Source organism: Crocuta crocuta, unplaced genomic scaffold (genome assembly GCF_008692635.1).
Source record: "Crocuta crocuta isolate KB4526 unplaced genomic scaffold, BGI_CrCroc_1.0 scaffold39, whole genome shotgun sequence".
NCBI classification, from domain to species: Eukaryota; Metazoa; Chordata; class Mammalia; order Carnivora; family Hyaenidae; genus Crocuta; species Crocuta crocuta.
Window position 1 is genome coordinate 6,239,186 of NW_027533334.1, and position 14,506 is coordinate 6,253,691.

Here is a 14,506-nt window from a genome sequence, read left to right on the forward strand (position 1 = left end):
ATCTCGCGGTTCGTGGGTTCGGGCCCCGCGTCGGGCTCTGTGCTGACTGCCAGCTCAGAGCCTGGAGCCTGTTTCAGAGTCTGTGACTCCCTCTCTCTCTGACCCTCCCCTGCTCACGCTGTCTCTCTCTCTCTCTCTCCTAGAAATAAAAAAAAAAAAAAAAAAAAAAAGAAAAGAAAGAAATGAGCAGAGGAACTAAAGAGACAATTTTCCAAAGAAGACAAACAGATGACCAATGGGTATCTGAAAAAATGCACAACATCACTAACCATCAGGGAGATAGAAATCAAAAACACAATGAGGCATCATTCTTGTCAGAATGGCAATCATCCAAAAGATAAGAGATAACAAGTGCTGGTGAGGATGTGGAGAAAAGGGAACCTCTGTGCAGTGTGGGTGGGAATGTAAACTGATACAACTATTACAGAAAACAGTATGGAGGCTCCTCAAAAAACTAAAACTACAACTACCATACGATCCAGCAATTCCAGCTCTAGGTATTTATCTGAAGGAAATGAAAACACTAAATCTGAAAGACATCTGCAGCCTTAAGTTAACTGCAGCAATATTTACAACAGCCAAGACATGGAAACGACCAAAGTGTTCATCAATGAATGAATGGACACAGAAGATGCGGTATATTTACAGTCACACAAAAGAAGGAAATCCTGCCATTTGCAACAACATGGATGGATCCTGAGGGCACATGCTACAAGTGAAATAAGACAGAGAAAGGCGATTACCTTATGACTTCACTTGTATGTGAAATTTAGAAAACAAGGACAAAAACAAAACTGAATTTACAGATACAAAGAACAAACTGGTGGTTGACAGAGGCAAGACAGGGTCTGGGAGTGGGTGAAATGGGTCAAAAGGCACAAACTTCCAGTTAAAAAAGAAATAAGTCACTGGATATAATACACAGCATGGTGACTACGATTAGTAATACTGTATTGCGTATCTGAAAGTTACTGCAAGCGTAGATCTTAAAAGTTCTCATCACAAGAAAAAAAACTGCAATTATGTGTGCTGATGGGCTGCTAACTAGACTTACTCTGGTGATCATTTTGCAAATCAAATCATTAGGCTGTATACCTGAAACTAATACAATGTTAGTTTGCCCATTATATCTCAATTAAAAAAAAAAAAAACCTCTAAAGAGAAAAGTCAAAGACCTGTAAGCTTACCATGTGTGAATTTCATTGTATTAGCCCCTAATCAAATTGATTTTTAAGAAATAACAATTTCAAGAAATACCATAGCCAAGTATGTTCTAACTTTTCCTTGTGATGTTACTTTCTACAAACATGAACATTCATTCAAGTTTTCCACGCAGAAGAATCAGCCTAAAGAAAAGTGTAATTATACATCCATTCTGGTGCCTTCCTCCCACCCCGCAGACACCCCGGTCCTTCCGTGGAGGAACCCAGTGGCATTGCTGGTTGACTTCAGTGATTCAGTAATAATCCTTCCTGTTCCTTAAAATAGATCTGCCCTAACAAAATTCCTTGGGAAATCAGGAAATAAAATCATAATTTTTGAGCTGGAAGGAATCTTAGAAATCATCTAGCTCCACATTAAAGGTAGGGGAAATCTGAGGCCTCTTCCAAGGTTTTGGGATTGGTTAGCACAGAACCAGGATTAAACCCCAGGAGAGTCTCACTCTCACGCCATGATCCCAAGATGCATGATCATAAAAACCACATGTTGTTTTCAGAGCTGAAACTTATTAAAATGAAGGCTCCCTCACCTTGAGTCCTTTATGAGCCAGGGCTCGTCTGTAGCACGCCTTCACATTCCCGTTATCTATCTGAAGCGCCCGATCACAGTCCTGCTTTGCCTCTTCAAACTGGCACAGCTTCAAGTAACACAGAGCTCTGGTAGAACGTAATTACGAAACCAAGTATGTATTATGAAAAGCAAAGACAACTTATCTGTGAATTTAGACACTTAATAAAAATCAGAACATAGCTCAATAAGTCTTCAGCTGTCTCACTGAAACCTAACATTTTACTCTAATTTTGGCATTTTCTTGCAATATACATATTTATGGCGCTGGGGATACAACTGCAGACAAATACAGTTCAGGCCCCTCAAGGAGGCTATAGTCTAAGTGGAAGAGACAGACAGTTAAAACAAGCAAACATAATAAAATCTGAACAGGATGCTCTGGGAACACACAGCTGAGAATCTTATCGGATCTGGTGGGGCTGAGACAAAGGCAGGAGTAGTCAGGCAAGACTTCCCAGAAGAAGCTATACATATATAATCTGAATCCCAGAAGAGGAGGTGAGAATTATCCAGTGTGAAGGTACTGGGCCGAGAGTTACGATGCGGGATGGGAGAGAGGTGGCCAAGGTCCCAGCAACAGCAGAATCTCAGTGACACAGAGAGAGAACAAGGTACACTTGATGAACTGAGACAAGTGCCATACAGCTGGCTGGGTGCAGGGATGAGGTAGAAGGGTGGCCATGCCAGATGGCGAAGAGCTCTGTAAATCATGGCAAGGGGCCTGAGCTTCATGCAAGTCCACCAATGGGTTCTCAAACAGAGGCTAACATGGTCACCATGTTTTAGGAAGGTTACTTGTGCTGCAACTTGGAGAATGAGACAAGAGGGAACAAGCCTGTGCTGAGGAGGGGGTTGCAGACATCTAGGAGGAGACGGTGGTGGCCGAAGACCTGGGTGATGGGGAAGGCGGAGAGAAAGGCTCCCCCAAGAGGAATTTAGAAGTAGGACATCCGAGCTTGCAGACAGACTGGGGGAGAGAGGCGTCTGTCAGGAATGCAGAGAGGAGGTGGGGCGCCTGGGTGGCTTAGTAGGTTANGCAGAGAGGAGCTGAGTGCTGAGTGCTTGGGTCTGGAGCCCACCCAGAGATGTGGGGGGACATAACTGAAAGGTGGTAATGGAACTGAAGGGGGGATGGAATGGCTCAGAGAGCATGCAGAGTGAAAAAGGGACCTACACCTTCAGAACCCCAAGAACGGCAGGGAAAGAAAGGCCTGTAGAGGAAGAAGAGAGCCAGGCACGTGAGGTGTCTGCCCTGATACCAAAGCGGAGGAGGGGGCGGTTTCCAGGGAAAACTGAGTGGCCATCAATGCCCAACACCGCAGAAGCTGAACAGAAGAAGAGGAGAAAACTTCATGTTGGAGTTAATGACAAAATTTTTGGCTAACTGGTTGCCAATAGAGGAAAACATGTACAAAAACAAAGCCAGTGAGAGGTTAGAAAAGAATTCATCTGAAATGGCTAGGAAATCTTGTGCTGGGAGTCCCTGCTCTTTAGGAGCCGTCTTCCTTATCTATCACCCCAGAGTCCGCCTATTCTTAAACATCCCCAAATCACCAGACTTCTAGAGCAAGCGTTCACCATTATATGGTATAGATAGCATCTAAACAGCTTTCCAGAACAATCTGCCCTTTCCTGCTAAGCATTGAAGGAGGCTGGTCCTCTCTCTTAGGACTTCAAGAGAAAAAAGACACTTAAGAAACAAGTTTGAAAAGCACTGACTGCTGCTCCCACACAGAGGACAACACGCAGACCTGGCTAAGCCACAGTGGGTACGAATGGCCAAGATGGGACAGCGCAGCAGCGTCAGGGCAGCGAGGCCAGCAGAACCCGTGCGGCAGAGGACGCCCAGCCCGCCTCATGCCTTCCATCCCTCTGGAACTTCTATGGCCCCATCTCTTTAAAAGATACTCACCTAGGACAATATGCTATATAAATTCTCAAAATGATGGGAGAAAACACTGGCAATTAATTTGTCTCTGTTTTAATTAAAAAAATGAAAGTAAAAAATACATAAAGTTACAAAGAACTTGCCTGTTTGTATAAATGGCACATTCCTTGTTGTTAATCTTTAAGCATTCACTGTATTTACTAAGGGCATCTTTATAGTTTTTGTCCTTTACACATTGATTTCCTTCTTCTTTAAGGGTTTTAAACATTTTTTCATCTACGGGACACCCCCCAAGGGGGAAAAAAAAAGAAGAGGAAGGATTCATATAAGCACCTCTACAAAATCTTCAGTACATCTGTAAGCAGAAATTCTATTGCAAATTAACCTGACCACATACCATGCAGAGCTGAAGTCTCAGTGGAAGAAAACTTGGTATACAAATTAAAAAGGCAAATTGGCTGTAAGTAAAAATTACACAATTATGATAATATTTTTTTCAAATTAGAAAATAAAATATAAGTAACTATTATTTTATCCATATTGCTATATACTTTGCTGGAGATACAAACATCTAGAGTGTTTGGTGGAAAAACTATTTCATGAATGATGAACAAACAAACCTGTTCAAGCCTGAGGTAGACATCTGTCCAGGACCCACAGTCCCTTGGAAAATCACACCTCCTCCACCCTCTGTCCTGTAGTTGAGGTAAAGCAAACTGCTAGCCCTCCCATTTGGAGTAATCTTTTTTGTTTTACTGATCAGCATGTTATATTTTCTTGGCCACAATAATCTAATTGCTCAGTGATGGGCTTATGAGAGCCAGTAAGATACACTAATATTTTTGTGGCAGCTTCTGAAAAATCTTGGCTCTTTCCAGCGGAAAATAAGGAGGAAAGGAGGAGGAGCTATCCTGCCATCCAATGATACAAGGGGATAATCTGTGTGTCTAAAAATGGGGTGAAAAAAGCAAGAGAGAAGCCAAAATAGAAAGCTAAATAAGCTGGGTGGTTCAGTCGGTTAAGCATCTGACTTCAGCTCAGGTCAATGATCTCACGGTTCGTGGGTTCAAGCTCCGTGTTAGGTTTTGTGTTGACAGCTAGCTCAGAGCCTGTAGCCTGTTTCAGATTCTATATCTCCCTCTCTCTCTGACCCTCCCCTGCTCACACTGTTTCTCTCTCAGAAATTTAAAAAAAATAAATAAAAAAAAGAATCCCCGAGTCCTGAATCCAACCATCCCTGACTTGTAGACTTTTCCATGGTATGAGCCAGTAAACAACCTTTATTGCTTAAGCAATAAAGGGTTGGGTTTTCTGTTATCCTCAAAGAGAGAGTCCCAACTATTACCATTACCTGTTACCTTGCAGTGATCATGGCCGACTCTCTGCTTAGGAGAGTCCCTTCCTAAGAGTGCCTTGATGTTCATTCAGCTATCACCCCTCACCTTTAGGGAAAGCTGACCCCACTAATCAGGAACTCAGGCCTAAGCCAATCCAGGCATGGCATTTCTTCATCATAGGGACTGGCTCAGGAATGGACACATGACCCATTAAAGTACCAATAGAATCTGAGCCAAGAAAGTAACAGGATAAAAAAGCTAGGGTTTTAGATGTAACATGTCTTCTCATTGTTAAATTAATGCCACCCAAAGCAATGGTGTCTCTCTCACTTTAGACACTGATATGTGCACACATGAAGCCTAAAATTGCTGCAGTTCTATTATTTTCAGTTTCTACTATATTTCAGAGCTGTGTCTGATTTTAGGGGCTGCCTGAGCCCTTTCAGTTCCAGGAGCCAAAACCATTCCTTACAACCTGTCAACAGATTTTGAGCTACTCTCAATCAACGTTTTTGAATACACATTAAATATGAATATCTAAAGTTTTAAATCTGTGTAAATTACCCAATGGAGTAACCGGATACAAAAATCCATAATTAAAATTTAAAAATATCTTTAAATTTTATAATCTAAAAACCTTAATATACTAAACTTACAATATAAACTTGGAATGTTAACAACAATCTTATCTGTCCCCTGCACAATGGTATGAAGTAGTAACTTCTCATCTTTTTTTTAGTTTATTTGTTTAGAGAGACACAGACACAGAACGAGGGGGGAAGGGGCAGAGAAAGAGAAAGAAGAGAGAGAATCCCAAGCAGACTCTGCACCATCAGCACAGAGCCCGATGGAGGACCTGCACTCATGAAACCTGAGATCATGACCTGAGCCAAAACGGAGAGTCAGATGCTCAGCCAAATGAGCCACCCAGGCACCCCAATCACAGGATATTTCTAATGTTTCATGTTTTAAAAGAACTCATACAATGGGGCCAACGGCACTTCCCATAAATTCTGGCAGATTAATACTGTTTTAGGGCTTATATAATTTGCTGAAAAAACTTCCCTTAAGCTTTTCTTCCCCCAGCGTTTTTAAACCTTTGGTATCTATTCTAATAATCACATAAAAATGAACAGAAAGAACGGACTATACTTGTACTTATAATTAGCTATCCCCACATCTATGGTATAGTTAGTATATGCACTCTGTTAATAAACAGCTACCCTTTACTGAACAAATGCTTTATGTGAGGCTCTAATAGCAAATTCTAGAAAACAAGAGATGCCCATGATCTTAAAGCCCTGGGGCATCTGGGTAGCTCAGCCAGTTAAGGCTTCTGACTCTTGATTCTGGCTCAGGTCACACTCTCACCCCGACGTGGGCTCTACGCTGACAGCACAGAGCCTGCTTGGGATTCTCTCCCCCCCGCCCCGGGCCTCCTCCCCTGCCTGCACACAGGTGTGCGCACACACTCTCTCTCTCAAAATAAATAAACATTTAAATAAACTGCATCTTCTTTCTGGTCAAAGAGGGTGAGGGTCTAACAGAAGCCACTGGGACACCATGACTCAGGAATCTCATGGTGTCTGCGAGATGAGGCTCAACTAGGGACATACACAGAGTTCCTAAGCAGGAAGGAGAAATGGGGCCTCAACCAGCTTTACGCAGAAAGCAAGACTGAAGTCACATGTATTAAACACGCTGCAAAAAGTAATGAGGTAGGTACTAGGGGAATGGAGATATGTTAACAACTATGATATGAGGCAGAAGGAAATACCTGCTAGATACTTACGCTATAGGCTTTTATTATTTCAAACACACCAATCATACTATTTTAACCTTGCCACATACAGCCGTACTAGTAAACTAATCCTACTTCTTTTTCTTATTAATACTAATGTTAACTTAACCTTCATTATTTTGTATGCACATCTCCATTTATTCTTAAGAACTCCACGAGATAGTTACTCATCTTTCCTCCTTTCATACACACTAGGACACTGGACGTGTGAAGCAGCTTCTTAAGACTAGAGGGAGAACAGGGTCTTAAACTTAAACCTGGGCCTGATGCCGGAGTTCATGGNCAACTTCTTAGGACTAGTTAGAGGGAGAAGAGGGTCTTAGCTTAAACCCCTTCTGCTTTACCATGAAGATATACACATGGCTCAAGATAACCCTCACAAGAAAGGAGGGCAGGCCTCCCCCACCTGTGATGGCAGGCTGGGGACAGCTGCAGGGCTCTTCCACTCGCTCTGGGGGTGTCTCGGTGGCAGGCTGCCAAGCTGGTAAATGTGCAGAAGTGGACACAACAGGAATAGGTGACAGCTTCTCCCGCCAGCTGGGTCCATCCAGATTCATTAAAATTCTTGTTATCCTAAAAAGAAAATGAATTTCCTCTATTAATCATGCCATTTGTTTTTTATATCCACAAAGCTCAAATCAAGAGTGAGATTTACAAACACTGCATTTGTGTACTTTCCTGTAGTACAGTCTTAAGCTATCTGCTGTCCATATAAATGGTCTTTAAGAGGATTTTTAAAACTGTCAAAAACTATGTTAACTTTAGATTCGTTTTGTAGAAGAAAAAAATGATGGCCTTTCTAATTGGTTCAAAAGATTTTTTTTAATATATGTGCAGTAAAACTATTTTTTTGAAGAAGTGAAAAATAAAAGCAAAATTTAGGAGGCCTAGAAGAAATGTCTTACATAACATTTAATGTAATTACTAAACTGATAATGTATTACTCTTGAGAATAATCAAAAGCACTTCAGAATTTCTATGCCCAAACTGTACGCCTAAGACAGGTGTTCAAGGTCGGCCGTGGACACTGACAAGGGCAAGCTGTAACATGGAATACTGTTTTTTCTTAAAACATTTCTATATTGCTAAGATACTCTTACCTTGTTTGTTTGTTTTTTTGTTTTTGCCTCTAAAATTATCCATTCACTATGTTTTCAGACACATAATGATGAAGGAACAGGATATTAGAGTCTATTACAAGGGCCCTTGTATTACTGACATTTACTCATGACCATAAGGTTCAAATTAACATCTTTGCTTACACTTTGTTGTCATTTTTAAACATACAAAATATATTTACATTTAAAACAAAATTCAATCATGTCTTTGAAATTGGTTTTAAAAAGGTGTGCCCCTGGGTGGCACAGTCATTTGGGGTCTGACTTCAGCTCAGGTCATGATCTCACAGTTTACGAATTCAATCAAGCCCCGCGTTGGGCTCTGTGCTGACAGCTCAGCCTGGAGCCTGCTTTGGATTCTGTGCCTCCCTCTCTCTCTGACCTCTGGCCCACATTCTGTCTCTCTCTCTCTCAAAAATAAACAAACATTATAAAAAAAATTTTTTTTAAAAGGGTGTGCCCCAAGACTGAGAAGTTTTACTGGTAATTAGGAGAATGCATTCAAGTTAGTTAACTCAATAGTACTTTCTGTGCAAATAGTTTCTATAGTTATATAGAGACAAATACAATGCACATACTTCCCCCCAGTTTCTTAAACTGAAATTTCAGTTATGCTGAACTTTCACATATTTTAGTGAAAAAGAAAAATAATTTTTAATAAGGTAAAACCACCCACAAGTGCAGGAAACAAAAAAAAGCTTAAGAAAAAAGAATTTTCAAGCAAAACTTGTATTACCAGCAGGGAGGAAGGAAGAAGCAGCTGAAAAGAGATGATGTGTTGCCAGGGAGTAAATAAGTATATGCAGGGAAATTTAACAGATAAGATTCCTGGAGAGGAAGAGAGGAATATGGTTAATGGAAGACAGAAACAAAGTAAGCACAGATGTTTAAATTAAAAAAAAAAAAAAAAGCTGCTGTTGCTCACATGGAAAAGCAAGCATAAATATAAGATTCATGAAAAAGAACAGTGAAGTTTTAAAAATGGATATTTTATAGAAATACAGCAAAACAATGCCTCCTCTTCTGATAAAACATCAGTAACTATTCAATTAAAAAATGAATCTTACAAGTCAATCTGTATAAAAGAACCTTCATGAGTACATATAAAAAGTGTAACTCAATCCTCATTCTCATATGACCCAGCAATTCCACTCCTCAGTATACACCAAGAGGAACCGCCAACAGGTATATAAACAAAAACTTGTGCACGAATGTTCATAGCAGACTGTTCACAACAGCCCAAAGATACAAAGAACCCAAACGTCCATCATCCAATGAATGGATGGATACACAAAATGATACATGTCCATACAATGGAATACTATTCAGCTATAAAAAGAAATGAAGCGCTCACATATACAACAACACGGATGAACCTTGAGAACACTGTGCTAGGTGAAAGAACCCAAACACAAGAGGTATATCTTCTAGGACTCCATTATAGGGACTACCTAGAACAGGTATGTCCATAGACAGCAGATTAGTGGTTGCCAGGGGTTGGGAGAAGGGAAAATAAGTGATTGCTTAATGGAAAGAGAATTTTCCTTTGGGATGATAAATGTCCTGGAACTAGAGAGAGGCAGTGGTTATACAACATGTCAATGTACTAAAAGGCCACTCAATTGTATACTTTAAAATAGTCAATTTTCCCTTCTCTGAATCTTATTTCTCTTTTTAAAAACTATACAGTGTAGCAGGATCAGAAATTACAGCCTCTCAGATATAGATTTCTCCCTTCAGACCTTCCGGCCTATCACTATGAACTGTATTCCCTAAAATACCTTTCAACAGGCCTTTCCTCCCTGCCAGCTACTTCAGGGGCCTTCCCAACTTTGTTTCACAAGAACCTCACACTCTGCAAGAGGATTCTTCTTTCCCCAACTACCCTGGATATGACCAGACAGAGAAGCACATTCAAAGTAGAGCACAGGAGTGAATTATGCTGTTACGGAATGACTTCATTCAACACATTTTATTGAGGATATCTACTGTATAAGGTGCTTCAACTACACAGATGGATAAAACACAATTCCTGACCTCACAGAACTTCCAGGAGAATGAGAGAAAAGTAATTTTACAAAAAGAGAGGGACAGAGAATTTACAATATGGAAGCTGGGTAATAAAAGGCAGTGTGCTGGGGTCACTGGGAAGAGAGCCTAAAGTACATGTATGGTGAGGAAGGAGGTGGTGCATCTGTGAAAGTCATTTCCTAGAGGAAGCAGATCCTCTCCTGATGGACAGGAAGGAATTAACCAGACAAAAAAGAGGAAAAGTGCCTTCAGGCAGATGATACTTTGGCAGGCAGCTGTGTCACACGGCAAATGGCCTGAAGAGCTCTCAGGTGATGCTGCCTGATTTTATAAGATCAAGATGTAGGTGTCTGTGAATGCCCAAGGTTCCATCTGGCCCCGCTCTAGATCCAATAACCAGTATGTATCCCTTCTAGACAGGTTCCACGTGACCAGAGAGCAAACCCTCCAAGAGGTCACCATTGGCTCTACATACAGATCTTTCCAACAATTTTCTGCAAGGTGCGGTGAAACAATGTAGGGGGGTAAAGCATAATTTTATAAAATGAATTAATCCAAAACATGCCACTCTCATTTTCTACAATTTTGCTCAAGGCCTCCTCATGTCCTCACAGTGCTCTTCAAAGACCCCCTCAGGCACTCACTCTCCAACAACTGAAGTCTACACATGCGAGAGTGGCCTGGTCTGTCAACCCCCACCTTCCTCACAATTGTTCACAGTTAGAGATAGCCTGTCTTGTGTTTTCACTAACTATATTCTCATTTGCCTGAATACAGAGACTATATTATTTTTCCCCTTTTTGTCTTTTTAGGTGCATGGGTGGGCAGGGTACACTAGACCAACATGGGGCACAGCGGAACGCACGTAAGAAATTATGCTTCGGACAAATGGGATCAGAAAATATTACAAAGAATTAGAGATATTACCCAACTAGTAATTTTCAAATTTCACCTGAAAGCAATTTATGAAGTCTGGAAATTCTTACCTTCCCATGCTCACTCAGGGGGTAAACAGGTCATAATATAAATTAGATCCAAATTCTCTGCTATAAGTTAATACTCATCCTAGATGAGTGTCTATTTAAAGGGCATATAACACAAATATCTAGCAGGCTCATGAAGACATCCATTCTCCTAAGGAGAAACAACAGATATGTTTCCACTGACATATGTGGTACCAATGAGCATGTGAGAACCCTGTAGGAGAAGAAGATTCAACATGGCAGTTTTCACCAAATTTTTGGATCCTGTCCTATAAGTAGTACTGATTTACAACATCACTGAAAACACTTCCTAACTCCACAGATATTTACAAATACTGAAATTAAATGTTATGCATTCGGAACAGCAAAGATCTATACCCTGAGTAAAAAAAAAACAAAAACAAAAACAATTACTGAACAGTAATAAATGGACCAGGAAACAAATACAAAGGTGTCAGAGGACAACTCAAAATGTATTGCAAGACAGTTAGAAATTAAGTTAGAGAGAAAGAACAGTTAGCTTTTGATGGGCGTGAGAGAAGGCAATCATTCATGCAAATAACAGAACAGTCTACACCTTAATACTGTTCTCGAAGGAGGGGAAGATAAAAATGTAGTTCCATTGTAAAACAACTAGCCCTCAGGCACTGCCTCAGGCAAGGTTACCTGTTAATACTGTCATTCGCTAGCTGGATTGTGCAGTCCACTTGCAATACAGTTTTATAATCCACATAAGCTTTCTGATACTGCTCTAAAGTTTCATAGGCCATTGCTCGTCGAAGAAGAGGTTTGATGGAGAATGGATGAAGTTCCAGAGCCCTAAAGACAAAAATATTACATGTCATTTGTTTTGAAAATTATGTTTTAACTTATACTAACTGAAAGTACACTATGATACCGGACTCTCAAACACATATATATCTGCTAGTTCACACTGGGAACTTAGGAACATACTAGAAAGGCAAACTCAGAGTAGAAGAGCAATCAAACTTGTGGTTACCTCATTTTATACAGTTCCCGAAGCGCTTTGGCATTAACTCTTCCCTCCCTACCCCGCAGTGAGCCCGAGCTCCCTGCCAACAGGCAATGTGCCTCACCCTCTCCAATGCCTCTCCCTCCCACACCCCCTGTGCCCTAACAGAGCCCACCGTGGCACTAGGCACAAAGTAGGCTTTCAAAAGATTCTTGTTACTTACTGATGGATTAAGGGGAAAAGTTTTATTTGCACCTATGTGTTTAGTAAGGCACCTTAGCACACAACCACAAAAGCTTGCATTACATTTTGAAAATCAGTTCTCTGAACTTCAGTTTATTATGATTAACTTGCTGCCAAAGGGCTTAAGAAATAGACTGGAGGGAATCAAGGAAGTGTATAATTTCTGATAAGTCATGAAGTTTCATCTTGCACTTTTTAGGCTACAAAGTATTTCTAACATCACTAGAGATGTATTTCAGGGTTATGTTCCTTGGTTTTGCTTGAAGTAACTATTTAAAGCTACCTCATCATGTAATGGACTTTATTATATTCTGAAATAAAGCATATGCACCTATTCAATCAAAAGTTTGAATTTATGAATGAAATGCATAGTTTTAATGAACTTAACTACAATTGTAAAGGCTGAAGTGCAGAGATCCTAGGAAGAGCCTACTTTCTATACAACCCACGAGTGAGAATCTGCTGCACCAGACTGTCCACACTGGGGATGGCAGGTCTCTTCTGGATAACTTTTCTGTTTCACGCAGTTTATAGATCACTGGCAGGGAAAGCAGAGGGAGGGCTGCTTTGCTTTTTCTCCAGCAGTCTTGGGGATCTGCTGTCTATTCCTGTCTACAGTGACCGGGCAAAGAGCGAGCTCTGACAGAACATCTGCCGCGTGCTGGTCACCGTAAACGTTCTCACAAGCCTGCAGGGTCAACAGTCCCACATTCTTTCAGCAGGTGAGGAGACGGAGAGACATGGGGCCATGTGCCCACATGTCAGTTCTTTTGAACTTAAGCGTCCGGAGAGCAAGGCCACCACCTGTCCTAAGCACCGCTATATTCCCAGGGCGGAGGTCACTGCCTGGGCCAGAGGAAGCACCTGAGCAAACACCGGATTGAACCTATGCTCTTCCTACCACAAAGACAGAAAACTCTATAAATGAAGAAACTTCACTGGAGTCATCTGCCACTGAGACTCCTTCACATTTCTCCACGTCATGCACAACTGCACGTGTGGGTGTGCTCCTGGGCTGTGCACCATAGATGTCATTAATTTGTGTTAGTTCTTTAAAAAAATACCCTATTTTCTTCTGCCCAGGTGTTAGGACTGTGGGTTATTTTAATGATCTCCATTGTATTGTGCTGGGTTTTAAATTTTTTTCTATAACACATATGTATTACTTCTGTAAATAGCAAAAAATACTTTAACTTAAAAAAAATTTTTAACGTCTATTTAAAAAACTTTTTTATAGTTTATTTATTTTTGAGAGAGAAAGAGCATGAGTAGGGGAGGGGCAGAGAGAGAGGGAGACACAGAATGAGAAGCAGGTTCCAGACTCTGAGCTGTCAGCACAGAGTCTGACGCGGGGCTCGAACCCACAAACCACAAATTACCACAAATGGTAATTCTGCTAAGAAAAATTTAAAAAGGCATTCATTCATAAAAACACAGAGAATTTTTAAGCCAGAGCTTACAAAAGCTTAACTATTCAAGTTAACACCTTTTCAAGGCCCTACAGAGTCTTCTAATTTGAAGTCTGGCAGAGAGCAGCAAAGAGAAGCAAAAGCAAATTACTAGGCAACATTCATTTTTACTGAGCCTGTCAAAATATCCTCCATGGAAAGTCACTGAAAGAATTTTTTTTTTTTTGGTGTAGCTTAGATAACCCAAAAAAGTTCTCTGGCAGATGAGAAAAGTGAAGTTTGTTTTTTTGTTTTTAGCTGATAAAGAGTCCTGAGAACAAAAGGTAGTTTCTAGGATAATGGTTTTAAACTTCAACTTAGGCATTGTAACCCTTTTTCAAGGCTCACCTGGAAGCCTAAACTAGAAACATGGAGACGCCGTGGCCAGGAGAGGAGCAGGATCCAGAGCTTCGTGAGCCCCGCCAGTACCCCTTATACTCCCAGGAGTGATTCTCTGCACACCCTGGGATAAACCTCAGAGGAAGTGCTTCAGAGGAGGCTCCATGAATTCAGACACACTCCTTAAAGTTTGCTCCCATGAGTTTTTCTTTTTCAGTGTTTGACTCCAGCAACCACTTGCCTTGTAATAAGGGCTCATGGCACAAAAAACAACTCTCCAAAGAGCAGATGATTAAGTGAAAAACTAAACAGGCTACCATTAAAATGTGTGCAATCTTGAGGTGAATAGAAAACAGTCATATTTCTGCTACTAAATGATTCCTAGTTCATACAGATTTAAATACATTTATTTCAACATGTTTGCAAAAGCAAATCATGGTTTCTCTGGCATTAAAAGGAGTTTGAGTTTCACCGCTTTGGAGTAAAATCATCCCATGCCCCAAATGTTGGGACTCATACACCAGGTATCAAGAAAACACCCAAGTAGGTCGGCC

The 14,506-nt window shown here is 40.8% G+C and overlaps 1 protein-coding gene across 1 annotated transcript in view; it reads right to left on the bottom strand.

Annotated features, from left to right (window-relative positions):
* Positions 1-14,506, bottom strand: part of SPAG1 (sperm associated antigen 1) — a 63,310-nt gene that overhangs the window by 9,612 nt on the left and 39,192 nt on the right. Inside the window, exons 13-16 of the mRNA XM_077748227.1 lie at positions 11,616-11,768; positions 7,224-7,390; positions 3,823-3,955; positions 1,751-1,877 (exon numbers count right to left, since the gene is read on the bottom strand). Of these exons, the coding sequence (XP_077604353.1) occupies positions 1,751-1,877; positions 3,823-3,955; positions 7,224-7,390; positions 11,616-11,768 (580 nt within the window). The remainder of the gene's footprint in view (positions 1-1,750; positions 1,878-3,822; positions 3,956-7,223; positions 7,391-11,615; positions 11,769-14,506) is intronic.